Source organism: Helicoverpa zea, chromosome 30, assembly GCF_022581195.2.
Source record: "Helicoverpa zea isolate HzStark_Cry1AcR chromosome 30, ilHelZeax1.1, whole genome shotgun sequence".
Lineage (NCBI taxonomy): Eukaryota > Metazoa > Arthropoda > Insecta > Lepidoptera > Noctuidae > Helicoverpa > Helicoverpa zea.
In genome coordinates, this window is record NC_061481.1 from 2,770,975 (window position 1) to 2,788,557 (window position 17,583).

The 17,583-nt window shown below is 35.8% G+C and overlaps 2 protein-coding genes across 6 annotated transcripts in view; one reads left to right on the forward strand and one right to left on the reverse strand.

The window, feature by feature from the left end:
• LOC124644463 overlaps positions 1-6,483 on the reverse strand; it is a 37,949-nt gene extending 31,466 nt beyond the window's left edge. For 3 of the 4 annotated variants that reach the window (XM_047183826.1, XM_047183822.1, XM_047183825.1), the window contains exons 1-6: positions 6,172-6,483; positions 5,411-5,585; positions 4,491-4,598; positions 2,980-3,087; positions 1,846-2,665; positions 1,351-1,532 (exon numbers count right to left, since the gene is read on the reverse strand). In XM_047183826.1, the coding sequence (XP_047039782.1) occupies positions 1,351-1,532; positions 1,846-2,665; positions 2,980-3,087; positions 4,491-4,598; positions 5,411-5,585; positions 6,172-6,263 (1,485 nt within the window). In that variant the 5' untranslated portion in view covers positions 6,264-6,483. The remainder of the gene's footprint in view (positions 1-1,350; positions 1,533-1,845; positions 2,666-2,979; positions 3,088-4,490; positions 4,599-5,410; positions 5,586-6,171) is intronic. The other variant, XM_047183823.1, reaches the window with a different exon arrangement.
• Positions 6,484-7,516: 1,033 nt separating this feature from the next.
• LOC124644699 (sorting nexin-16) lies at positions 7,517-11,228 on the forward strand. Of its 2 annotated transcripts, none has more exons than XM_047184208.1 (2): positions 7,517-7,757; positions 10,291-11,228. In XM_047184208.1, the coding sequence occupies exon 2, from the start codon at positions 10,305-10,307 to the stop codon at positions 11,115-11,117; it is 813 nt and encodes a 270-aa protein (XP_047040164.1). In that variant the 5' UTR covers positions 7,517-7,757; positions 10,291-10,304; the 3' UTR covers positions 11,118-11,228. The 2 variants fall into 2 exon arrangements, with proteins under 2 accessions (XP_047040164.1, XP_047040165.1); XM_047184209.1 differs by lacking the exon at positions 7,517-7,757 and adding an exon at positions 7,801-7,943.
• The last annotated feature ends 6,355 nt before the right edge of the window (positions 11,229-17,583 follow it).

Below are 17,583 nucleotides of genomic sequence, written 5' to 3' on the forward strand. Positions count from 1 at the left end.
TGCTAACTATGGATGAAAACTACTTGGGTTATTGTGATGGGATGCTAATGGACTAGGAATGGGGAAACTACGGGAACTATGGCACCTGCCGATGACAATGTATTAAATACATGTTAAAATGGCAGGTGGAGACTCGCCAACTCACTTACTGGGCCCCCGGGAATCAGTCACTGAAAAGCAACAAGAGGGCAACAGGGATTATTATTATTATATCTACCTGTCAAAGTAAAGAAAAAGACTGAGTGCTTAAAACAAAGAGGTTTACACAGAGTAAACCTTAAAAATTATATGTTTTGTTAATTTGTGTTAGTTTATTTTGAATGTTAATTTGAAATAAAAATAATTTGTGCAAAAACTTTTGCAGTTTTTATTTATTATATTTATTAAACATAACGAACGAAGCTATACGAATCTATGCCTTGCTTATTCCTTTAATATTCCTTGAGACTCGATGACTACAGAAATTTCTACCTACATTTTGCAACTAGACGTGTATTATGAGTCAAATTTCACCCGAGCGAAGCCGGGTATTCCACTAGTATTTCCTTAATCGCTTATAATTAAAATATCTTATAGCAGTTGTTTTAACTCAACTTATGCTCAAAAGCACTTAATAAAGGCATAACCAAATATTCGCGAGCCACGATTTGTGATGCTTGCATCATAATGATTAATCTTAAAGATTAATCTCAATGATTATGATGCGTTCATCATACATATAATTCCGATAATGACTACTACTACTTCAATCTTTCCTCGATCTACACATGTCATGTTTCGATTTATTTGACAACAGCGGATTCATCGTAACAGAAAAATGTTAGACCAAGCAAAATGCAGTTAATAAATGGTGTTCATGTAATATAATACAATTAATATATCTACAGTTTGAATGCAAAACTATTATTTTGATAATAATCGTATCCAACGCGAGCTATATTTATAACAGAACTACACACGTTTAAAGTTAAACACAATATATAATTGATACGAACGTGACGTATCTCTACGAGTGACGTCACACGCGATGCATCACTCGTTATAACATCGCGGCGCATGACGCGGCGAGCGCGGCACGCGCCGGCCATAAGTATGTGAGCACACGAGTGCATGGCATCGGTGTCTAGAATACGGTTTTTTTGGCAAAAATCATAATGTAATGACCCCGCTGTGGGTTAGCAGCGGAGAGGGAATGTCAGACTTTTACTGACTAAAAATCCCGTGTTCCTTCGTAGGCCTTTTATGTACCAGCGCCGCGGTAACTCGCGCGAACAATCCCGCAGCAGAGTACGGGGTAAAATGATGATTTTTTAAACAAAAAAATGGGGTAAAATGATGAACTTTACTTACCGGACTATGTTTTCTCTTCATGTGGTCTTTAAAATTATCTTCATAATAGAATCCTAGTAAACAGTTGTCACAGCGGTATAAAGAGTTCGCGTATGCTTGGGAAACTGCTGTTCGGGATCTCTCTTCCATTAATTCTTCTCTAGTAATTTTGGTCTTTTTTATTTTTGAAGATATTTTCAGTTCTGAAACCATAAACCATATACGTCTTATTCGATTGACTCATTATTTTAAGCAGAAAAAGCTAGGCAAATCCCTACTAATATTATAAATGCGAAAGTAACTCTGTCTGTCTGTCTGTTACGCTTTCACGTCTTAACCACTGAACTGATTTTAATAAAATTTGGTACAGAGATAGAGTTGACCTTGACAAAGAACATAGGATAGTTTTTATCCCGGACTTTTGAAGAATTCTCTTGGAAACGCGATATAACCGAACTTGACGCGGGCGAAGCCGCGGGCGGAAGCTGGTAATGAATATAAGTTTAAAACACTTACCAAGTAATTTACGTTTACGCATTTTACAATTATTAGTAAGTGATTTTTTCAAAATATCTTTCTTGTTATCCAATAATTTGACGTCACCATCCAGACTTATTTTCGAAGTGTTTTCTGTTTTTTTTCTCAGGTTAATAAGGCTCGTAATGTTTTGACTAGATAAAATATTCAAATTGTCATTAAGTAGTGTTTTCGAAATATTTTGTAAAGACGCAGCTAAGAAACTCATACAGGCATCGTTCTGGTTGCTATTAATAATTTTGAAGGCACTTTCGATATTTTTTAACTTTGTTCTTTTCTTAGTGTCTTCTATTAAATCGATTTCAGAATTGATTGCGCTAGTGATTTCAGTAGTAGAATTTTCTGCGGTACACTCCTCTGGAGAAACCGTTTCTACTTTTATGCTTATATGATTATTTTCAAAATTTTCTACGGTAGAATTTTCTGCAGCAGCAATTTCTGCTTCTAAGGAATTAGTATAATTTTGATCCAAATTTTCTTGTTCTACATAATTTGTACCCTTATTTTCTAACTTTTCTACGGTAGAATTTTCTGCAGTAGCATTTTCTTCTAGACAATCTGCATAATTATGATCAAAATTTTCTACTAGTTCTTCATGATATATATTCTTATTTTCTGCCATAGGTATTTCTTCTTCTATATAATCTGTATCAGTATTTTCTACGGTAGAATTTTCAGCAGTGTCCATTTCTACTTTTATATTCGTATCAATATTTTCATAATCATTGGAAATAATTACATCGGGTATTTTGTATACTTGTAATTTAGGTTTTCTGTAACTTGATTCTGGTACAGTTGCCTGAAAAAAAAATGATTGGAGTAAACTCACACAAACACACTTCATATTGTAGAAGACTGAACCTACCAAGTACTGTCTAAGTATATCTTAGACACCAATGGCAGATAAAAAAGTGAAGGAAAACATCTTGAGGAAACCTGGACTATATAGTCTGAAATTACCAACCCGCATTGAGCAAGCGTGGTGATTAATGCTCAATCCTTCTCCGTGTGAGAGGAGGCCGCAGCCCAGCAGTGGGACGATAAAAAGGCTGTAAGAATAAGAGAGACCCTACGAAAGTTGGTTAAAAGTTAGGACAATGCTAACTTACTTACATGTGGATATAATATTTTGTAGCTTTCATCAACTCTTAATCTAAACTCTTTGATTTTTTTCAGTATATTGTGACACTCATAGCATATTAGTGGATTATCTTCGTTAATCTGAAACCAAAAGAAAATATACATATTAAACGCATTCCAAGGGAACTACTTTCCGCAGCTGAATGAAAAAAAACCGGCCAAGTGCGAGTCGGACTCGCGCACGTAGGGTTCCGTACCATCCAAACTAATATTCTATGTATATTTCTGGATATCGAGCAAAAATGAGCAAAAGAATCACGTTTGTTGTATGGGAGCCCCCCGAAATATTTATTTTATTCTAGTTTTCAGTATTTGCTGTTATAGCGCCAACAGAAATACATCATCTGTGAAAATTTCAACTCTCTTACGATCACGGTACATGAGATACAGCCTGGTGACATACGGACGGACGGACAGAGGAGCGAAAACAATAGAGTCCCGTTTTACCCTTTGGGTACGGAACCCTAAAAAGAGATAACAAGATATAAGTCATTCAAAACTAGCCGTTTTCCCGCGGTTTCACCCGCGTCCCGTGGGAACTACTGCCCGTACCGGGATAAAATATAGCCTATGGCACTCAGGATCATTGAAGCTAAGCTATATAGATAACTGAAAGAATTTTGGAAATCCGACCAGCAGTTCCAAAGATTACCCCCTACATACAAACTTACAAATTTTTCCTCTTTATAATATTAGTATAGATAGGCTGAAAATAAGCACTTTTTGAAGGTCAAGATTTCAAAAGACGGGCCCGAAAAATGTCCATATTGTTAGTAAGGATACATGAATTGCATGTTTTAGATATGTTAGGTGCTCCTAAAATGATCAATTAAATTGCGCTATATTACGTCATCATCTCCCGAGCCTTTCCCAACTATGTTGGGGTCGGCTTCCAGTCCAACCGGATGTAGCTGAGTACCAGTGTGCCACAAGGAGCGACTGCCTATTTTATCGTGCCGTCCAAAACAGTCGTGATTCGGAAAGCACGATAGACTGTAGGTCCCGGCTGTCATTTGAACATCTTTGGCCGTCGTTGCGGGCAGTCTGAAGCCAGTTTTACCAAGGGGTATTGGGTTGCCTGGGCAACTGGGTTGAGGAGGTCAGATAGGGAAGTCGCTCCTTGTAAAGCACTGGTACTCAGCTGCATCCGGCTAGACTGGAAGCTGACCTCAACATGGTTGGGAAAAGGCTCGGAAGGTGATTAAATCCCTCGGGATGCAGGTGTAACCGTGGGGAACAGCTAGTCCTTTGCAATAATCTGGGCAGGTTAACGGTTCTTCAAATCATACAGACAGAATTGTGTTGCTGGGGAGTTTGTTCCACCACTTCTTCTTCCCAGCAAAAACACATAGGAAGTGGTGAAGGGCGGGCGTTTTGGGGGCAGTCTTTTGTAGATTTGACGTTCATAAAGTGCTGATTTTCAGCCTACTTTGAATAAATGACTTTTGTTTTTTTTTTTCTAATAAGCTGAGAGATATAATTACCTTTTTTATTGGGTGGTTTTTGATAAACTCTGCGTGTTTACAGCCCGTTAAACTGACGTAAGCAGTATCCCTTTTCAAGCAGCAAATACAGAACGGTGTTCGAGCCATCTGAAACATAGGAAAATTGAATTAGTCCCAAGTCAGAATCGGGTCAGTGGGTCATCCAGCGAGGCCGAGGCTGCGGGATTGTTCGAAAGAGTTGCCGCGGCCCTGGTACATAAAAGGCCTACTACGGAACACGACGGTTTTTAGTCAGTAAGAGTCCAACACTCCCTCACCGCTGCTAACCCACAGCGGGAGGGGTCATTTGATGATTTTTGATGTCGTTAAAAAAAAAGGTCAGTGGGTAGTCTTAGAATAGTTTAATTAGATTACAAAAGGTGTCCAAGATATTCTTAGAAAGTACACACAAACTCAGAAAAGTTGCATTGGTACTTGCCTGACTTGACATTGAACCCGCAAAGTGTACTTAAATATAAAGACGCGATAGCGACTTCGCCAGCAGCGCAGGTCTGGCTACAACTGGCATCCGATGGTCGCCAAGTCGAGTGGCCATGGCGTCTCGACAGTCAGTTCATTTACGTCATCAGGTATGGATGTAGAAGAAAACGTCCAAAATGGCGGCTGGCGAACACACTGGCGACTGAGTGAGGTGCACTTTACCGTGTACATTATAGTGGCAACGCCAAGCTGTCAAGCCAGAGTAGCGAGACGCCACGTAGGGAACTGTAGCTCGTGGCCACGCTTCCAATTTGGCGACGTTGCCAAAGCATCACCATGAGCTAGGTACCATATATTTCAATACTAACTGATTGGATACGTAGCCGGCGACGTCGCCATGGCGTCCTAATGAGGCAGAGCTCTTAGAGGTTGGTTCTTTAACCATTAGGCCACCAAGATTTCAGTTTCTAGTTACTTACTTGTAACACAGGAACGGTAGGTACAGCAGATCTTAACAACCTATTTTGATTAAATACTTTTTCTTCAAAATGTTTGTTGCACAGCATTTTCTGCTTGTTAAATAGTTCCATTTGAAATTGTGGTGACGAAGACCCGGCCTGGTTCGGGAAGCAATACTTTGCCCATAATTCACAGCTGAAAATATAAAAAATATTAAGCAAAATTAATATACTACTTAATATTATATGTCGATAAGCACAAAGAAAAAAAAATAAGTAAAAATAATAATAAAAAAATCTAACTAAGTAAATTAAAAAAATGTGCGAAAATTAGAAAACGATATAAAAAACAAATTCTGCCTTGAAAACTTGTCAACTCGTCAAATATTCAATATTCCTAACTTTATCTCCTGGAATATAACCCGGGAATCACAATTTGGGTCCATTCAGTTCACATAGACCGGCACGGAGAGGAGAGCAAATTCTTAACACGTTGAAAACCGAGTTCTCCGTATTTGTAGTAAAGTTTATTTTTGCATGTGCACTGCTTTTGTCATTAAGAATGCTCAAAGGCGCTCGGTGTGAAATAATAAGCAGAGCTGACCGGCTCCGATCGCGTACTTTTTCTCAACGTTTGGCTCCGATTGCATGCTTTTTAATGCTCTCCGAGCTGGTCTGTTTGGACGGACCCTTTGTCAGTCCGGCTGAGTTTTAACAGCACAACTTTTTAGACAGTAGTTCATAATGTCATTATTGTCATTGGTTGACACTGCATAACATACCGCAGAGCGTTTGTTATCCCAGGCTTCGGGAACCGATGCAGAGTGATGCTCGAATCTTCAGGTGGTCCACACAAGATACACCGCGAACTCATTGCGAAAAACAACACAAAATCAAACTACAATAGGTACTTAACTGTCGAACCACGCTTGATTTAACCAGAACACAGCGATGGAGGAGCCAACTCGGCTCACGTTAACAGTTTATGAAGCGAAGTAGGTAAATGTAGCAAGTTTATTTATTGTAAATAAATACAAATGTGCTCAAAAAACGGCCGTATTTTTCTTGTGAAATATCATAGATGCCATTGTCAACGTGAAACGTCTGTCATGTCATGCATCTAGAGATGGGTAACTCAGGAGTGATAGATAAAAAAGATATGTATCTTTCCGTTCTTATCACTCACTCTTTGTATTAGTTCAAATCCGAATGTATCAGTGTATCTTTAACAACTCATTCAATCCGTCGTCCGTTTGTATCTGTGTTGCGCTCGCACACACAGCGTTGAGCGGCTGGCGTCACGGTTTCTCATCGGAAAGACCAGACATCTCTTTCGCACTTCCCTACTTAGAATGTTCTGTCTCACTTTCTCGATACCGAGAATAAGTGTTTGACCATTATTTTTATTTATTTATTCGATTTACACGGCTTTAACAGCCAATTACATAAATCGTAAACTTAAATTTAAAATGAAAAATAGAAACTTAAAAATAAAAAAAAATAAACTTAAAAATATTATAAACTGATATACGAATCTATCTATCCTAAACGAATCTATCACTCTTAGTTCGTACTGATTTAGTGATACATTGGATTGAATTGAACGAAGCGAGTCACTCTGAGCAACAGTACAATGTCACTCACGGATTAGAAAGGATATAGAGATACAAAAGAGTGATACATATCCCAGTGATCAAAAGATACATATCAATCTTTTCTTTTCAATGATACGTTTTTCCCATGTCTACATGCATCATATAGTGTATGACGTACTCCACATGCTTAAAATAATGAAAAAATGAAAAACATGATTTTTTTCTATTATAAACAAGACTAATATCATTTAAGATTCATCTAACAACTTCTTCGATTATAGTGAAACAGTAAAATAACGAATTAAAATGAGCACATAGAAGTTTACCATTCTCTTTTTAACTCAACTACTTTTGAATCAACAAGTAGCAAAAAAAAATCTGTGAGTAAAGAAACGTGACATTGCGTTCCAAGTTTAGACACAAGCATCTTTTTCTTATCTTATAACTTGTCTCAGTTTCTCTTTTAGTAATATATGAGATAGCAATGTAAGAAAATGCTAGAAATCTTATTTCATTGAGAAAGCAAGCTTTCAAAAAAAAATGTCAAAATTAGTAATTTTACAATACTCATCGCCATACGTTGTATTTTGCGAAAAATATTGTTTATTTGACTAACTTTTATCGTATTAACGTTAAAACTACGTTTTGAAGTTAGTGATTGTTCAATAAGTTAACGAAACAGAGTGCTAGAGTTGAATTTAATATGGTTTAATAGTGTTATCCAGCTTTGTTATGAGCGATATGGTTGGAGCATAACTTCACGTAGAATCGCAGTAAGTACTATTGTATTTTAATTGGCTCGAAGGTTGACTCCTGTTAATTATGTCAACCTAGTACCAATGACTAATCTTTGTCACCCTAAAAGAAATATTGAAAAATCTTTTATTTTGTGAAATACGTGCGCTAAAACAGAAAGCCATTTCAAGTTTGTAGTTGTTTACAAAATTTTCTTCAAAACAGTAAGTTATAAATTATGGCGTAAAAAAAGTATGTAACTTTAATACCTATCACTATTTTGCTGTGACTTGTCTGTAAAATCTTGGACAGAAAAAATAATAACCAAAAGTTTATCTATACTTAATAAATAAGATTTTTTTTTTGTTTGGGGACTGAAATTATTGTACTAAGTTGAAAAAATCTTTCTCTGTTGGAAAGCTGCACGCTTCTGGAGTAACATAGGCTATATTTTATCCCTGTATGGGCAGTAGTTCCCTCAGGGCATGGGTGAAACCATGGGAAAACGGCAAGTGTTGCTGGGGAGTTTGTTGCGCCACTTCTTCTTCCCAGCATAAACACATAGGAAGTGGTGAAGGGTGGGCGTTTTGGGGGCTGTCTTCTGTAAATTCCTGACATTCAAAAAGTGCTGTCTTGCAGCCAAGTTTGAATAAATGATTTTTGATTTTGAGAACTAATTTTATAAAGCTGAAGAGTTTGTTTGTATGCTTGAACCTGCTAATCTCAGGAACAACAAATATTTTGTTGTTCTAATCTCAGGAACAACAAAATATTTGTTGTTCCTGAGATTAGCAGTGTGTTGAATAACTTTGTCATGAATTAGTAAATTATGTTTTTTTTCTCTTCTTTAAAATCAGTATAATGTATGTTTTTTTCTTATTTTTATTGTAGAACATTAAAAATGTTGTTCGATACATATTAGGGTCACTACAGGCTTCTAGTGCATCTGTTTTTTTGTACACAAACCATATAGGTATGGGCCAGGCCACAACAGTGCGTTGCGGCGTCGCATCGCAAAAACAACATTGCACAGCTATGCGATTAATATGATATGCGTCGTTGATTTTTGCGATGCGACGCCGCAACGCACTGTTGTGGCCTGGCCCTATATTTATCTGTCATAAACATATATCAGGTGTGTTGTACATAATCACATTAAATCCTATCACATATACTTTATGATATTCTATGGCAAATTGTAAAAAAATAAACCTAATCCATTCAGTGGTTTAGCGACAGGAGTCATTTTTCGTTTTCATAAACCCGATAGATATCACCCGATAGATGTAAATGGTAGTGCGATCTTGAATGTTTGATTATGACATCATTAGGAACTATAGAAACCTGTTTTTCCAATATTTACATTAGCATTGACATTAACTTATCTAATGACATCAGTATTTATTTATTCCTACAATAATAATTATGTATTTTATTGATATTTCTAATCTAAACTAATGCATTATAAATACGTCTGATAAAGTCAAGATGCATGTGGAATATTATTAACCAAGTACTGAAACTTATTTTAATACTAGCTGTATTCCCGCGGTTTCACCTACTTACCATAGGAACCACCGAGATAAAATATAGTCTATGTTACTCGAGAAGACTGAGGCTTTCAAATCATCATCATCATCCTCCTGCCCTTATCCCAATTTTATTTAGGGTCTGTGCAGCATGTTTTCTCCTTCCATACTCTTCTATCTGCCGTCATCTCACAAGTAACATTCTCTCTTACCATATCGACTTTCACACAATCCATCATTGTTTCTTTGGTCTTCCTCTTCCACTATATCCGTCCACATTCATACTCATCACCTTCCTCACAACATGACTCTCATTCCTCCGCATCACATGCCCATACCATGACAGCCGATTTCCACGCAGTTTTTCTGATACCGGCGCTACTTTCAAACTTCCTCTTATAGGTATAGTGAGAGTACTATAAAATTAATTAACTGAAATGTAAAGAAATTAAAATACTACCTTATACTTAGCAACAACTGGGTGATTTCAAAATGAAAGTTGTATGTTTATATTTACTTTTTAGAAAGATAATCTGGGTCATTGTTGTGTGAAGAAAGTGTAACATGTTTTAATGGTTAATTACTGTTAAATTAGCCGAAAAGCATATAATTAGACCTGAATTTTATTTGCACTAAACTATAGGTACTCCATTTGAGACCACTTAACTGGAGATCAATAATCTTAATAGGACTTCTTAGTATTCACTACCCTTTTATGCGAATATTTTAGAAATAACCCCCGAAATCATACACAAACATACATTCAGGTCGAAATGAGAACTTCCATATTTTTTAAGCTTGTTATAAATTTAAAAAAACTAAAAAACACACTTTTTGTAACGTTTCTTAGCTAGTCATGTATCAGAACTCAGAGCGTGTGCAAAATTTCATCCTAATCGAAGACCGGGAAGTGGGTCAAATTAAGATTCCAAGATTTTCTTATATACAGTACATACATATACAGTTACAAGTGAAGCTACAAATTTGCTAATATAAGCGTGTTAAAAAAATACGCTCTAACATATTTTTTTCTTCATTTCAGATAAACAGTACAAAATGGATTTAGTACAAGCAAATAACAATCGAGACGGTATGAATAACGAAGTTTCTTCGACATCCAGCGAAGACACGCAAGCCCCAGTCAAGAGATTTACAAAACTATACAAGAAACATTATAAAAATGACTCCGCTTTGTCTGACAATGAGATGGAACCCCGCAGAAATAATATGCAAACCAGAAATCATTATAAAAGCACTGGGAATTTAAACGAAGGGTACCGTGACTTCAGAACTATTCAAAACAGTATTAGTAACATCGATTTAAGTTTACACGGTGAAGAAATTAAGAAATATGAGTCGCTACAAATTCCTATAGTTGGGTATGAAATTATGGAAGAACGGGCCAGATTCACTATTTACAAATTAAAGGTTGAAGATGACAATAGTGACCAATCCTGGTTAGTTTTTCGTAGATACACAGATTTTGTTAGACTATACTCAAGAATAAAGGCGGAGCAACCAAATTTGAACTTACCATTGCCTGGAAAACGGTGGTTCAGAGATAATTTTGAACCTGCATTTTTGGAAGACCGAGTTAGAGGGTTACAGATTTTTGTTAATGCTATTTTGAGTAAGTTGCCTAACCATCCAGTAGTTAGGGAGTTTTTCTGTCTTGACGAGCCTCCACAAGTATTTTCTTATCAACCTGAGGTCCAAGCGGTTTATGGGGCCTTAGAAGATTCAATAACTACCTTGAAAATGCAGCTTAAGCAAAAGGATGCAACAATTATGCATTTACAGAAGAGGTTGGCTCAATTTGAAGCTCAGGTCAAAAATTGTGGCAGTTGCAGTACAAATCTTTCTATATAGTAGTTTTTACAGGTTTTGATAAATATAGAAAAGGTATATTTTGTGTGCCTTGGTGTTTTACAATGTGTAATGTAATAAACGAGTCTATATTCTATTTGGATCGGCACTTAACTAAAGTTATATAAAATAACGTATAAACTACTGCTTAAAATAGTTATTTGGTTAATTATTATTTTATTACTTATTGAATGAATTTTGGCCGCATTTTAAAGCGAGTTTTTAAATAAAAACTTTTTAAATCAAAATTGTTAACCTTTAGTTAAGTTCATACTCAAATAGAGTACATAAACATACTTTTTTGTTAATTCGGTATTTTCTACTAGATACATTTAAAATACCTGAATTAATACAGTAGAAACCAACAAAAATGCCTCAACCTGTATACAATTGTATCGTTATGCTCGGTAACCGTTGAGGAGGTCAGATAGGGCAGTCGCTCCTTGTGGCACACTGGTACTCAGCTGCACGCGGTTAGACTGGAAGCCGACCCCAACATAGTTGGGAAAATGGGCTCGGGAGAGGTGGTATGTTTGATTTGTCTATTATATTACATGTTTGTAAATCTATGGAATTCATATATTTTGTACAAATTTTATTGATTAGTGGTACTCATGTAAGCTCACTGTTATATTGTCGTTATTATACATAATTTTATAGTTAATTATAATTAATTTGAGAAGGCACTTAACTACAGGGTAAACAATCTTGATAGGACTTTTATTTAAAAACTCGGTTGTATCGCGTTTCCAAGAGAACTCTTCAAAAGTCCGGGATAAAAACTATCCTATGTTCTTTCTCAAGGTCAACTCTATCTCTGTACCAAATTTTATTAAAATCAGTTCAGTGGTTTAGACGTGAAAGCGTAACAGACATACAGAGTTACTTTCGCATTTATAATATTAGTAAGAGATATGGTTAAAAGTCTTTAATGTAATTACAAAAATAAAAATTAATTAATTAGTTGAGCCATTATTTTAAGCAGTAGTTTATTGTTTAAAAAGTCAAATCAAGAGTTTTTACCTTTAGTTGAGTGCCTACTCAAATTGATCACAGATCATTTAATTTATAAAATAAACAGTTCAAAAAGCAGCTAGATTTTAAATGTGCTGTCTATGTATTTTTTAGTCTGTTATTGAAAATTCACATGTGGCCTAAATATTTTTTAAATTGAAATATTAACCAAAAATTTTAAAATTTTTTGAGGTTATAATATTATTGTTGGTACTGTCAACAGTAATAGATTTATTTTTTCTTAAATTTAGGTGCTTAGTTCGTCACATGAAAATAATTTTGCATTTAAACAAATAAGGTACAAAGATTTTGTTTTATGTTATATAATTTAAATTACACAATGTATGCTTATTAACGGCCAGTTTCTTCATCAAAAGTTAAAGCCAAAGTAAAAGTCAAAGTAATGTCTAAAGTTAAAGTAACGGTTAAATTCAATTTTTCTATGAATTTTGCTGTCACTTTAGCCTTGAAAAAACAAATTTGACCGTTACTTTAACTTTAGACATTACTTTAACTTTAACTTTTGATGAAAAAACTGGCCGTAAGTAATGTATATATTGTGGTGGCCTAGTGGGTAAAGGACCAACCTCTCAAGTATGAGGGCGCGGGTTCGATCCCAGGTCAGGCAAGTACCAATGCAACTTTTCTAAGTTTGTATGTACTTTCTAAGTATATCTTAGACACCATTGGCTGTGTTTCGGATGGCACGTTAAACTGTAGGTCCCGGCTGTCATTGAACATCCTTGGCAGTCGTTACGGGTAGTCAGAAGCCAGTAAGTCTGACACCAGTCTAACCAAGGGGTATCGGGTTGCCCGGGTAACTGGGTTGAGGAGGTCAGATAGGCAGTCGCTTCTTGTAAAGCACTGGTACTCAGCTGAATCCGGTTAGACTGGAAGCCGACCCCAACATGATTGGGAAAAGGCTCGGAAGAAGAAGATGCTTATTAAGATTGAAAATATATAATTATAAGTTTTAATTTCGCAATAAGCAGTATATAAATTGTTACGTCCATTTAGTTTACTAAGTTGCACCATTTAACTATAATGATAACCAGGGGCCCGATTCTCCTAAGTTAATAATGTCAAAATTGAATCGCAATAGCAGTTTTAACCATATCGGGCATTCTGCTACTAATATAAGACCAATCGTATTCCAATGACATTTGATTGGTGTGCGATTGGTTTGCCATTTGGTCTATACCTGTTGATTGCCCTACAATCATATTGCAATCGTAAAACATTTGTAGACAATATGATTCATTATTGAATCACTGAAACGGATCAAACCTATATTTAAAAGAATAAAATAGCGGAATGCCACATACGCGTCAATCGTAATTGAGTCCTGATTGGATCTCAGTCGGATGTGAATCGTATGTCGCTTAAGTAAAATAAGCAGAATCGAGCCCCCCATTGGTCAAATCTCCAATTTGACAGCTGAAAATGGTTCGGTTATCATTATAATTTTAAGATGGCGGGTGAGCCAAGTACATACACGGCTCTTTCAAGAAATAAAACATATATTTCCAAAATAATATTGTGAGAAAGAAAAAGGTTTTACAATTTTCAAACGAGCATTTCAAAATGTTAATGAACAGGTCATTAATTTCTGTGATAAATAAAGTATAAAACATTGATTTTTATAGTAATAAGTTAGCAATAAAAGCACGATAAACTGTAGGTCCCGGCTGTCATTTAAACAACTTTGGCAGTCGTTACGGGTAGTCAGAAGCCAGTAAGTCTGACAACCAGTCTTACCTAGGAGTATTGTGTTGCCCTGGTAAATGGGTTGAGGACAGATAGGCAATCGCTCCTTGTAAAACACTAGTACTCAGCTGCATCCGGTTGGACTGGAAGCCGACCCCAACATAGTTGGGAAAAGGCTAGGCAGATGATATTGAGCAATAATAGTGCCTTAGTTATTTCGATGGAAAGTGGACCATATTGCTTAGAAAATAGTGTTTAATATTGGAAACCGTGGCTTTTTAATTGAAAGACCTGTATTTATGGCTGCGGGATTGTTCGCGCGAGTTACCGCGGCGCTGGTACATAAAGGGCTTAAGAAGGAACATGATGGGGTTTAGTCAGTAAGAGTCTGACACTCCCTCACGCTGCACCCACAGCGGGAGGGGTCATGTAAAATATACCCCGTCCATGCAAAATATTGAACTGATTTTCAGGAATAATAGCTATATAGATTCATTTTTATCTATATGTGCTAGGGGTAGTTGCCTCGAAACGCGGACGGAACTAGTATTAGAATTTTTCTTTCAAATTAAAAACCATGGTTCATATCATCATCATCTCAGCCATAGGACGTCCACTGCTGAACATAGGCCTCCCCCTTTGATCTCCACAGATACCTGTTGGAAGAGACCTGCATCCAGCGTCTACCGTCTGGTTCATATAATTCGCTATAATAATGTTGTAAATAGTTGGTATGATATAATTATTTGATATAATAAACAAATATTGTTCAATTTTAATAACATTAGAAGCAACCGGTTTGCATGTTATTACTATTAGCTAAGGTAATGAAATGTCATTATTATTGTTTAAATTTTCAATAAATTTTTACATTATTTCTTGTTGTTTTCTTTTATATTCGAAATAATGAACTCACTTTCAAAACATTAAATGTCATATGAAAGTTTCTTGACAAGCTTCATTGATATACCCGTGCATCAGAGAGCATGTTACTGTCCTGCTTGTGATCTCTCTCCGGTGGTGTCGGATTGTCGTCCCATCGCGTGCAGAGAGTGAAGGAATAGTGAGTGCACCTGTGTCCAAGCAAATGTGCGTGCACTATATGTCCTGTGCAGCTGCTTGATCTATGTGAGAACAGCGAGGCCGATAATCGGCTTGTACACCATTATTATAAAGGAAAGATAATTAAATAAAACAAGTAAAAGTATCTATAATTATTATTTATTTATTTGTAAATAAAATATATTTTATCATAATGTCGTAAGTTGCACTTCATTAAATATTCTATGCATAGTATCAATGCAGGGTTAAAATTTATATAAGGCTTTAACAGCGCATCGCTCTATTAAATAGGATTATTTCGAACACATTGACATAAAAAAGTATCGACATTTTGGGTTAGTAGTCATTTCGCCCGTAAATGCGAATCGTGTCTTTCTTAAAATATTATATTTTCTGTACGTAACTTATGTGATTTTATAGTGAGAGAATTCCAAAATGCTAGAAATAGGTTCTGCTGGTTATCCTTTAACACATTGGCACACATTATTATTTTTCTCAAAATATTTGTTTGTACAAAAATGAAGTCATTTTTGTACAAACAAATATTTCTACACACTTTTGAAGGATTCCATTCGCCCAATATAATTTTGCATTTGTGCGAGTTGCCTACATAAAATTATTACAATTTTAAAAAGTCGCGATTCGCACTTTCGTGGGAGTGAAATGCGTTCGAATTGACTACTAACCACATTTTATTACAAAAACTTATGAACCTGTACAAAAATCATTTAACTCAAACTATATAATAATGCAGACAACAGCACATAAACCTACCTTAATCTGTCAAATTTCTTCAATAGATTTTCAACCTTATCACAATAGTAGAAGGTTAATGTTCGATTGGTCAATCCAGTTACCATGGAAACCCAATACACTGTAGTAAACTGTAGGTCCCGGCTGTCATTGAACATCTATGACAGTAGTTACGGGTAGTCAGAAGCCAGAAAGTCTGACAACCAGTCTTAACAAGGGGTATCGGGTTGCCCGGGTAACGGGTTGAGGAGATCAGATAGGCAGTCGCTCTGTGTGGCACACTGGTACTCAGCTGCATCCGGTTAGACTGGAAGCCGACCCCAACATAGTTAGGAAATGGCTAGCAGACAATGATGATGGTACCATTTCACAGATTTGGGTAGATTGATATCCTGTCTATACATTCGAGTTTAAGATGTATATAAATACTCTTAGCAACAGTAGCAAACACATATTATAGAATAACATTATCCTATATAACACTGCATTTAGATATTTTTTTTTTATAAAATCGAGACAACTATTTACATAGCAATAAGTAAATAAGCCATACTTATTTGAGAGACAATTCCTCAACAATCATTCCCAATATCCTATCTGTTAATTTGATTACTATAGATAGGAATTTTGACGTTGTTTTTATGCAACTAATGTGAAAATTCTATCTCTATAGTTCGGCCATTCAGAGAATGCGTTCCTGACACGTCGCGATTGAACTGACGACGTAACTTTGCAATGGCGTTGCAGTTACGATAAAAATATTTTTGCTGGTTGTTTACCGTTTTAACAATTGAGGAGCATTAAAACAACATTATTATATCAATAATCAATGAATGTAGTTACGTCGTCAGTTCAATCGCGACGTGTCAGGAACGCATTCTCTGAATGGCCGAACTATAGTAAGTAAATAAAAAAATAGATAGGATATTGGAAACGGCAGTAAACTATGTTACAAAAACCTTGTCCGACCCGTGTAGGTATTATTAGGTACTAGCTTCCGCTCGCGGCTTTGCCCGCGTGGTGTGTTGATAAAAGGTAGCCTATCCACATACCAAATTTCAACCAAATCGCTAGAGCCGTTTTTTCGTGAAATAATATAGAATAACAAACGTACATCCATACATTCTCACAAACTTTCACATTTATAATATTAGTAGGATATAGATGAGATTTTAATTATGCCATCATCACCCCTGTATAGATATCTACAAAAATAATAATTATTTCATAATGTCATGAACTCTCATCAGAAAATTTCCATCGTCAAAGGTACATAGAATAGAATACATAAATAAAATACCACAAATTGTCACTTAAAAAAAAACGTATTTTTTGGGAAAGTTGCGACCGGGACAAAAACATTGGTATTTAAAAATTCATTCTAATTGTTACTATCACGCATTTATAGTAATTATATTATATATTATACTTTCGAGTCAGAAGGGTTTACATTTTGGATTAAATTTCATTTAAAAATACTGTTTTTTTTTTTGTAATAACTTGGCTTTGAAATATCTTGGAGGATTTGCATCAGTCATCATTTGAATAGACATTTATGAGATAAACAATCTTGATATGACTTTTCATTAAAAAAAACTGTTTCAATGTAAAATCCGGTTAAAATTCAATATACTGTTACAGCCTTTTTATTGTCCCACTGCTGGGCTGCGGCCTCCTCTCACACGGAGAAGGATTGAGCGTTAATCACCACGCTTGCTCAATGCGGGTTGCTGATTTCAGACTTTATAGTCCAGGTTACCTCAAGATGTTTTCCTTCACCGTTTTATCAGCCATTGGTGTCCAAGATATACTTAGAAAGTACATACAAACTTAGAAAAGTTGCATCGGTACTTGCTTGACCTGGAATCGAACCCACACCCTCATACTCGAGAGGTTGGTTGAATTCAATATAAATAGAATAAAAATAACTTAG

What these genes read in the sequence shown, in the direction of transcription:
- LOC124644699 (XM_047184208.1), top strand. Translation starts at nt 10,305, where the DNA reads ATGGATTTAGTACAAGCAAATAACAATCGAGACGGTATGAATAACGAA.